At 43.0% G+C, this 10,375-nt stretch overlaps 1 protein-coding gene across 1 annotated transcript in view; it reads left to right on the forward strand.

The window, feature by feature from the left end:
• The window catches only part of vstm2a (V-set and transmembrane domain containing 2A), a gene marked incomplete at both ends in the record, with an annotated part of 149,087 nt that extends 139,963 nt beyond the window's left edge, over nucleotides 1-9,124 (forward strand). Inside the window, one exon of the mRNA XM_079260017.1 lies at nucleotides 9,048-9,124. Coding sequence (XP_079116143.1) covers nucleotides 9,048-9,124 — 77 coding nt within the window. The remainder of the gene's footprint in view (nucleotides 1-9,047) is intronic.
• Nucleotides 9,125-10,375: the final 1,251 nt, after the last annotated feature.

The following is a 10,375-nucleotide window of genomic DNA, read 5'->3' on the forward strand; positions in this document are numbered from 1 at the left end:
CACACAGAGAGTCCTGGAAAACTCAAACATGCGTTTCGGTGATAAAAAAAAAAAAAAAAAAAGCGCTGCCGTTCACATGTCTGATGAGTATTCAACACTATAACACCATAGAAAACTAGACATAGCGTCATAGAGCCGTTTTAACTCGGCATCCGTAGCACTCCCTCTACTGGTAGACTAGAGCATTTCCAGATTTAACCAATGAATAATTTGTTCTCTGAATAATTTGTGAATTACAGATAATACTGTTACTATTAAATAGTCATAACCAGTTTTACATGGTCTTTCCATGTTAAAGGCAAACTGGGAGAGAGTCTTAGACCTCTCAATCTGACAGCAGCGCTCCGGGTGACCTAGTTTTTCTGGTACGGCGCTGTGCACGTGTCACTTGATCCAGTCATGGCGGTGTGATCACAGATCCTAGCATACCGTCGCTGCTCTACTCTGGGTAATCTGTAAATTGCAGAACGAAACAGAGGAATGGATGGAGAGTCAGCGTGAGGCTAAGCTAACGTCTGATGATCCAGATCTCATGTGTTCCAGGAAGTGGCGCGTGCTTGTCATCAGGATGGTCAGTGACAGTTTTTCCACCGCTAACCTGATTAAAATGAAGTAACCAGATTTATTGGCAATAAACGAGTCCGTGTGAGATGTGACATTTTTACAGCGCTGTCACCGAGAAGCGTTGCTGTCAGCTTCTCTGTAAAGTTCAGATCTGCAACTCTCCCAGTTTCTGCTGGATGTTGAAGCAACCAGACATGGTGGTTCCAACATTGGTCGGATATAAAACTGATGGACAAGCATTGTGTTTCTTTTGTAAACAGGATTCAGTTTGGGGGGTTTATTGAAGTAAATCATACTTTTGCTTACTTGCTGATTTTTGTATTTTTGGCTCCAAAGAGTTAATAAAATATCTTTTACTGAAAAAAATAATTCTCAGATCAAGTTGGTCAGGTTATGCTGGAATAAACAGAAAATAGTAAACACAGCTGTGGTAAACATGTTTATGTGGTACATAAAGGCAGAATGAAAAGTATTTAGACCCCGCTGGGTGTTCTGGGCTTTGCTAAAAGGTTACATTTGCCTTGTGTGACAAAGTTTAAGTGTCACTTCTGGTGGTGAACCACTTGTATGATGACAGCTGCCACCTCTCAGTACAGTAAATAATATTTCATATTTGTGTGTAAACTGTGCCTTATGTTTACTGGAGTTTATTGTCAGTGATGAAAGTGGAACTCGGAGCACCTTGAAACGCCTAAATCACTGTCTTAAATGAAAAAAGGCTATGGATGATGTTAAACCTGAAAGACAATAGAAATACATTTTAATAACAGCAGAGAAATTGAACTTGAAATCGCGTATGAAACGTGTACTGAACGTACAAAGTAAAGTCTCCATCATTTCTACTGTTCGTTGCTCTTCACCGTGTCTTACTGACTGCAGAGAGGTTTGGAGAAACAACTACAAACATTTACTGCATTTGTTATTTAGTCTCCCAAAACGGCAATATGCAGGATTCATCCCTGTGATGGACTGGTGACCTGTCTAGGTGTACCTGCCTCTCGCCCAGTGGTTGCTGGGGTAGACTCCAGCTTCCTGTGATCCTTAAACGGACCAAGCGGTTCAGAAGATGAAATGCACAATTAATGATGCTGGAAATCAGGAACAACCAAATGATTCTCTAACAGGAAACATCCAGAATTTTCCTGTGATTCAGTGAGAGTATTTTATTAAAGAAAAACTTAATTTCAAATGTCCAAGTGGACGATTATGAAACAGTGAAACGGTCCCAATATAAACCCGAAACAACATTGACCAGTTAAAACGAGGTCTACACATGATATTAAAGAGGCCTATGGTTAAAGAAAATATGACACATAGATATATGATATATTTCAGAGAGAAAAGCACTTCAGTGTGTTTTGTATGACAGAAATTAAACATAATTAAAACTTCCGCTAAATCGCAGCACTTTGGTGATATATGTAGCAGTTTGTCAGACCCTCCAGCAGCTGTAAGAAAGGAAACGGCTGCTAGAAATAAGTTTAGCAGCTTTACAGGTGTTATTGAACACTTTTGCTGAGTGACTTGAAAGTGTGTATTGTGTCTCATTTCTTTGTTAGAATCAACATCTGCCGCGTACACGCTAGAAGCTGTGTAAGCCCCTCCCCCGTCCAGAAGAACTCTCTAGAAGCTGCTTAAGCCCCTCCCCCGTCCAGAAGAACTCTCTAGAAGCTGCTTAAGCCCCTCCCCCGTCCAGAAGAACTCTCTAGAAGCTGCGTAAGCCCCTCCCCCGTCCAGAAGCACTCTCTAGAAGCTGTGTAAGCCCCTCCCCCGTCCAGAAGAACTCTCTAGAAGCTGCGTAAGCCCCTCCCCCGTCCAGAAGAACTCTCTAGAAGCTGCTTAAGCCCCTCCCCCGTCCAGAAGAACTCTCTAGAAGCTGCGTAAGCCCCTCCCCCGTCCAGAAGCACTCTCTATAAGCTGTGTAAGCCCCTCCCCCGTCCAGAAGAACTCTCTAGAAGCTGCGTAAGCCCCTCCCCCGTCCAGAAGAACTCTCTTGAAGCTGCGTAAGCCCCTCCCCCGTCCAGAAGAACTCTCTAGAAGCTGCGTAAGCCCCTCCCCCGTCCAGAAGAACTCTCTAGAAGCTGCGTAAGCCCCTCCCCCGTCCAGAAGAACTCTCTAGAAGCTGCGTAAGCCCCTCCCCCGTCCAGAAGAACTCTCTAGAAGCTGCGTAAGCCCCTCCCCCGTCCAGAAGAACTCTCTAGAAGCTGCGTAAGCCCCTCCCCCGTCCAGAAGAACTCTCTAGAAGCTGCGTAAGCCCCCCCCCCGTCCAGAAGAACTCTCTAGAAGCTGCGTAAGCCCCTCCCCCGTCCAGAAGAACTCTCTAGAAGCTGCGTAAGCCCCTCCCCCGTCCAGAAGAACTCTCTAGAAGCTGCGTAAGCCCCTCCCCCGTGCAGAAGAACTCTCTTGAAGCTGCGTAAGCCCCTCCCCCCCAATTTCATTGGAAAGGTGTGTGTGGTTCAACGGGTCCTTCACTGCTCCAGCTGAGGAAAGTAAAAAGCTTGTGTTCCTGGATCAGCGCTGGCGGATGCCTTCTGCCCGCGGCTGTCCTTCCACACCCTGCTGGAGGCTGATTCATCACTCCCAGTGTGCAGGAGGCCTTGCCTCGGAGCGACTGCAGCGTTCCTGTTCTCTAGATCACCTCGAGCCACATGCGTTGTGGTGGAGAGAGTACAGCTCTGTACCTTTCACCCCCCCCCCCCCCCCCACCCCGCTCCCTAGACGGCAGAGCTGCACCACCAGGAACAACCCCCCCCCCCCCCCCCCCACACACACACACACACACACATACACACATACATGTGCTCTGCTTCTTCCAGTGAAAGTGTGTTGTGTTTGGTGAATATCTTGGTAAAACGTCTTTGTGCTTCTGTGGTGTCTCACATCATTTTCCCAGTTAGATGCTCCCAGTTTCCTCTGACAGGAGAAGGTTCTCCTTCAGACATCTGCTGCACACGACTCTACAGCTGACATCTGTTTCTCTGCTCTCATTGGTTCAGGTTCAGTATCTCCAAGAAGCAGGCAAATCCAGCTGAGCAGAGGAGGCTGTGTTCTGATTTGTATACTTGTTAGTCACGTCAGATGCTGAGCAAACAGGCAGAGCTGTTGGCGGCATCTGGCCGTGTAAAAGCCTCTCAGAACAGTTCAAACATGCTTTCTTTAAAAGGGTTAGGGTTCCTGAGGTCACGTTTACTTATTTTTATCAGCTTTTGTCACATTGTGCGTTTTCTTTTCTGCAGGATCTTTTGCTCATTTGTGTCGAATTTACTGGCGTTGCGTTGATGTTTGTTCTCTTCTCTGCCGGGTTCATGGCTCTCAGACATTTTTGCTTTCGTGTCAGACATGTTGGTCAGCTGGACTGTCTCCATCTGCTTCAGACCTGCAGATTCATTCCAGCGTTGCTGCGATGCATGTAAACACACGGTAGCGTTGGACTGCATGTCCACTGATGAGGGAAGCAAATCTCTGAGTTGTGTTCTCTTATTCTTCTGTCCAGATTTTGTGGTTGCTCAGATCTGATGCCTCACAGCGATCCAGATGTTGTCATGACGGGCACCTGACAGAAACACACTGTGGACAGATGCTGACATAACATGTTATGATCATTCTACCCACAAAACACAAAACAAATGTAATCCGTTCAATTCCATCAGAATGAAGGGGACATTTTGCTGATTAATTCAGTGCTTTTATTGTTAGATTACATTTTGACATTTTAAAAAACACAACTTTTATTCTGAAAAAACACAATTGTTTTTATTTGCTCTAATGTGGACATATTATAAATCCAGACTTTCTATTTGTAAACAAGCCTGAAACAAAAAAATAAAAATAAAAGAACAGCAGGAGATGTACTTGTGGGTTTTTTTATTTATTTGAATGTTAAATGGTTGTTATTGTTTCTGTTTTTAAATTTTTTATCATTTAAATATTAAATGATAGTTTTTGTTTATGTTTTTAAATTATTTATTTATTTATTACTTGAATATAAAATGAAAGTTGTTGTTTATACTTTTAAATGATGTATTTATTTATTATTTTGGCTTTTTTGCTCTCTCTGCTAAACAAGTTAAACATGTCAGGGACCATGTTTGCTCAGTCTGCAGAGGTGGTTGCCATGGCGATCGCCCTCGTATGAGTGACTGGGTATCCCACACGGCATCCATGAGACATATTTATGCTTGACACAACAACAAACACACAGATGGGTGCTTTTTTTCCACTTCCCGCGCCGTTTCCACACATGATGTGCTCAGTTTTCATCAGCCTCGTGTAGAATTTACTGACACAGTAAATGGAGCGATACCCCTGGAACCCACAGTGATGGCCAGTTTAGTTGACATGTTCTATTCTATTCTATTCTATTCTACAGTCATTTAGCAGACGCTTTTATCCAAAGAGACTTACATATGAATGAGAACAACACAAGCAGGAAATTAATTAATTAATTAATTAACAATAGAGGACATGGTAGGAAGGTGCTGGTGGACTGTCCAGTTGGACACAGATCCTTCCATGAAGTGCTACAGGCTTTTTTTTTTTCTTTTTTTTTTTGTTGCTTTTTGTTTACTCCCTTCCCACCCCATAATATCACCGATATAATACCAAGAATTAATATCATAAAGTTTGTTGTAAAGAACTGGACTAAGTTCTCCAACTTTCCACTTAATACAGCTAAACTAAGTGTTGAAGTTCTCCTGGAAGAGCTGAGTCTTCAGCTTGCTCTGAAAGTAGACAGGGACTCTGCAGAGCGGACAGAGTTTGGGAGATCATTCCACCATCAGAGGAAAAGAGTCTGGCTGGTGATTTAGTCCCACGTTGTGGTGGTAAGACGAGGCGTCTTTCACTGGTGGAACGTAGCCGTGGAGAGGGAGTGTAGGTCTGGATTAGGGAGTGAAGGTAGACGGGAGACGTTTCAGTTACTGTTTTGTAAACCAGAAGCAAAGCTTTAAATTTGATGCGTGCTGCAACCGGAAACCAGTGAAGAGCGATTAGCAGCGGAGGGAAAGGAGCTCATTTGGACTGGTTGAAACCCGTTTTGGATCATCTGTGACCAGCAAACGCAACAAACCAGAGAAAAAGAGGAACAGGAAGAAGAAGAGCATTGCATACGTCAGGAGCTTATGAAGAGAGTGGGGTATTCCTGCCACCAACCGATCTGAACTGACCTCAGAACGTGCAACTGAACTGTTTACTCAACGCTGCCAACTAGTGGACTAACTGACTTAACTACCATAAAAATCAAATCTAGACGCCACGCTGACCGCTACTGGTCCTGACGAGTCATAGGGCCTCCATCTTCCATCTTAGACTGGTTCCCACTCTGCTCACTGACTGGTGCAATAAAGCGCCAATGCATGAAATCGGTTGTATCTCTGAATATAATACAAGGCATATTTTTAGAATATTAGATTTAGCAAATTTTTTATTCTTTATCATTAAATGAAAGATTCTGATGGACATGTAACCATAAACATACTGCGGCACACACAAACACACACACACACACACACACACACACACACACACACATATATATATATATATATATATATATATATATATATATATATATATAACACACAAACATACACCTACATATTCACATGCTAATGTATAATAAAATAGAAGAAAAGACAACTACTGTAATGATCAGAAGATACAACAAATTTACATACAAACCATTTCTGAATAAAACATATTTCTACATGAAACATAATGGATAAAGTTAAATATGAGAAAATGAAAATATATGCAAATCCTATGTAAACTGTCAGCATAATTCATAACTATGTGATCAATTGCTTTTACAGAAAAGGAAAACACGAATAAATCTTCATCAAAATCAATCCGATATGTACATAAGATGTAATATGTGTGATTAGAGACAAGGAAACATATGCAGAATAGAAATATTTATATAAATACACGTATAGATCAATGGCAGAGAAATGGAAAATGTAAAAACATTGTCACAGAGCAGAAGAGAAACCTTTAAGGCTGCACAGAGAGTAAAATGTCTCATGTTACCACAAGAACACATCATCCCAGAGCACATTTCCACATGTACAAAGTATCTGAGAGAGTTTTACAGCTAAAAGCCCAGAAATAGGACTATCTTCCACACAATCCTTCCACTTATTCATCAAATCTTTTCTTTGGAAAACCTGAAATATGAAAACTGGAAACTTGGGAGACGACACGTTAAGATTTCCCAAATGAAAAAAAAAATATTGTACGGTTTTTTAACTAACCTGTTTATAATGAGTCAGACCTTTTAAACTTGTGATTTAGCTTATTGAAAAACTTTTTTTCCAGTGACCCAGTCAGTAGCATTTACATAACAAACAGGTTGATATGATAGTAACCCACATGCCCACCAGTTCCACTGAAGGAGGTTTTCTCTGCTGTTTACTTTCAATTCAACTTTTCAGTTCAACTTTATCCTGAGCTGCACGAGGCGACAGTGGAAAGGAAAATACTTCCCTTTGTCCTATGCCCCTATGTCCTCCTTTTAGGAAAGATTATTTAGGAGTTTGATGATGTTCCCTACCATTTATTTGCTGATGACATTCAACTGTACTGTTCTTTTAAGGCTTCGGAGATTCAGAAACTGAACTCTTTAATGAACTGTCTAGTGCAAATTAAACAATGGCTTGGCACAAATTCCCTTCAACTTAATTCAGAAAAAACACCCCCTGATCGCCCCTGATGAAGCTATTCCAGGGATCAAACAGTATTTGAGTGTTCACAGCTTGTCTTGTAAGTCAAGTCTCAGAAATCTTGGAGTAATTTTTGACAAGGAAATGTCATTACAGCATCACTCAAAGCAGCTCACTCGAAATTGTTTCTTTCAGCTGAGTAAAATCTCTAAACTTAGAACAATGGTATCCAAAGGTGAGCTCGAGATGATTATCCACGCCTTTGTGTCTTCTCGTTTAGACTATTGTAACGGTTTGTTTTCTTGTCTAAACAAAAAAGAGTTGTCTCGTCTGCAGCAGGTCCAAAATTCTGCTGCGCGGTTGCTGACTCGATGCAACCGAAGGGCTCATATCACGCCAATTCGGAAAACTCTCCATTGGCTCCCTGTCTCTTTTCGTGTGAATTTCAAAATCCTGGTGCTCACTTTTAGAGCCTTGCATGGCCATATACCCCCATTTGAGTTTGAGGTTGAGATCGTTGGATCAAAACTTACTCATGGTCCCTCGTTCTCGTTTTAGGACCCGAGGAGACCGATCTTTTCAGGTTGTTGCGCCGAGGCTCTGGAATGATCTTCCATCCTCCCTACATTCGCTTGAGTCTGTTGATGTGTTCAAGAGCAATCTTAAAACCTTCTTGTTTCGGCAGGCATACCCAGCCTGCCGAAACAACCCAGCCTGTGTAGATTAGGGGTGTTATGACCAGCAGTTTCTGTGTCTATTTTTATATACAGTGTTTTTGTTGTATCTTTTTATATGTATTTTATTTTTGTATTTTGCTTTTTTGTGAAGCACTTTGTGACTTCTGTCTGTGAAAGGTGCTATATAAATAAAATTTACTTACTTACTTACTTACTTTAACAGGAAGAAAACCTCCAGCAGAACCCGGCTCAGGGAGGGCAGCCATCTGCCTCGACTGGTTGGGGTGGAGAGGACAGGAAAGACAGATCAACATGTACAACTGCACTTAGTTAACTGTGGTGAGAATGAGACATGAGAAGTATCTTCCTGTTGGTGAAATAACTGGCTGATGTAAAGTCAGCTGACAGTGTAATAGACTAGTAATAATGGTTATATTTCTATAATAATGTTCTAGTGTCAGTTATTATCCAAGGCAGTGCTGGTTGATCACTTGCTGGTTCAAAACCAGTAGACATAGCCTACCTGCCTAAGATTTGCCAATGGCCATCAACACAGCACAGTAATGGTCACTTCCTACAACAAGACCAACAGCCGAGTTCACACATAGCTAGGTAATCCCACGTGGACTGTTTCTCACGGCAACCTGGAACAGCTGTTTGGCTCCTCCGCTAGGAGGGCTGTCGGATGAGCTACTGGTCCAATATGGCCGCCGCATTTCTAGCGCTCCAATAGATGCTGCGGCGTCTACTTTTGATGATATCAATGTGAAAGACACATGATGTATGAGGGCGTGACAACGGTTGAAACGGGCATCAACATTCTGCAGGTTGGGGGAATGGTCACGGTGTGGGCTTCAGCATGGTCCAATCACGGTGGGGACCACGAGGGTGTTCGCTCAGCAGGTCACTGTGGTGAGCCAGACGTTTGTTCTTTACAGTCTCATGGTTCTACATGGAACCTGGCACGAGGTGTGTGTGCATATGTGTGTGTGTCAGTATGCTCATGTGTGTGTCAGGGTTTTGTAAAACTGGCTGCTTTACTTGCGAGCAGCCCGTCGAGCTGCTGAGAAGATCTGCGAATCAAGTTTTACTCCGTGTCAAGCAGATGTCAGAAAACATGTTAACTCTCCGTTTCTTGTCTTTGCAGGTACAAGAATATCATGCAGCTGTGGCCTGGCCATCCTGCTGCTGGTGTGCGGCCTGGTGTGGGATGCCTTGTTATAATCTGAGGAACTGGTCTGCAGCCAGCCCCGCTCCACCTGTTTGCTCTCAGAGCAAACGAGAAAAAAAGTGAAAAATTGCCTGTTTTGCTCCCTCGCAACCCCCTCAGCCCACCCCCCCCACCACCACCATCCAAACGGCAGCTGGCTCCTCACCTCCTCACCCCCACTGCTCCTGCACCCAACTCATCAGCTACTGCAGCCACCAGCCACACCTACAGCAGCCGGATCACCTTTGTCCGGACGCCATGTGAGCTGCAGCGTGAATGCTGAAAGACTTTCTGGTGTTACTGTTCTACTTCATGTGTTCATCGCTCAAAGTCAACAAGAAAATGAAGAATCTATATTTGTGTAATATATATGATCCTAGATATATGTCTGTTTAATTTGAAACACTTAGATTAATGTATGTGCTGTGTACATAGACATCACTCTGGCCGTGGAAGCTCATTGTGAATAGGCACTTTAGTCCTCGCCAGGAGAGAAATCAGATTCAAGTATGTGTTAAATTAGACTATTAATGTTCACCAATAGGTTAAAAAAAAAGGTCAGGTTTTGCATATTTCTTTCAGCTGTGTTGGCCATCCAGATTTCAGATGTGCATAATTTTACATCTTGTTGGTGAAACATAATGAGTTGTGCATGCTGGGTCCCGTCTGAAGGCTGACATGGAGGGTGGACACATTGTTGGAAACGTGGACTTTACTGTTACGATATGTTGATTTTAGCTTTACTTTATGTGCTAGCTTTGGTGTGAAAAAACAATGTCCTTTTGTCGATTTAATTTGTATCGTCTCCTCAGTGAGAATAAAACAGAAATGACAATTTGTGATGTTGAAGCTCCTGATGTGTGCTTGAGAGGGTCTGAAGCCAACAGCGTGGCCTCGCTGGGAGGAACCAACAGGAGAACTTCAGGCAGGAGCTCGGTTGTGTTTGGGTGATCCTCAGCGACATTTTCTCCCACATTTTTCGACTGACAATGGACAGACAAGAGATCCACTTAGAGAATACTCACTGATTCTTTTAGATCGTGCAGGAACATTTCCAGCTGATAACTCATTGATTAGATTTCCTTCCATGTATGATCTCATCAGGGTCTGTCTCTGCTGCCAACGGGCGAGAGGCCACCAGTCCTGTTCACGCAGAGCATTTCTGAACAAAATGCTTTGACAATCTGACACCAACAGAGCAGCGCTTCAGTTTTCACATCGTCATGATCTGTAGAAACCCCGCCAAAATAAAAGAGCTCTTTTCT

The sequence above is a fragment of the Telmatherina bonti genome, assembly GCF_933228915.1.
Source record: "Telmatherina bonti genome assembly, chromosome: 20".
Lineage (NCBI taxonomy): Eukaryota > Metazoa > Chordata > Actinopteri > Atheriniformes > Telmatherinidae > Telmatherina > Telmatherina bonti.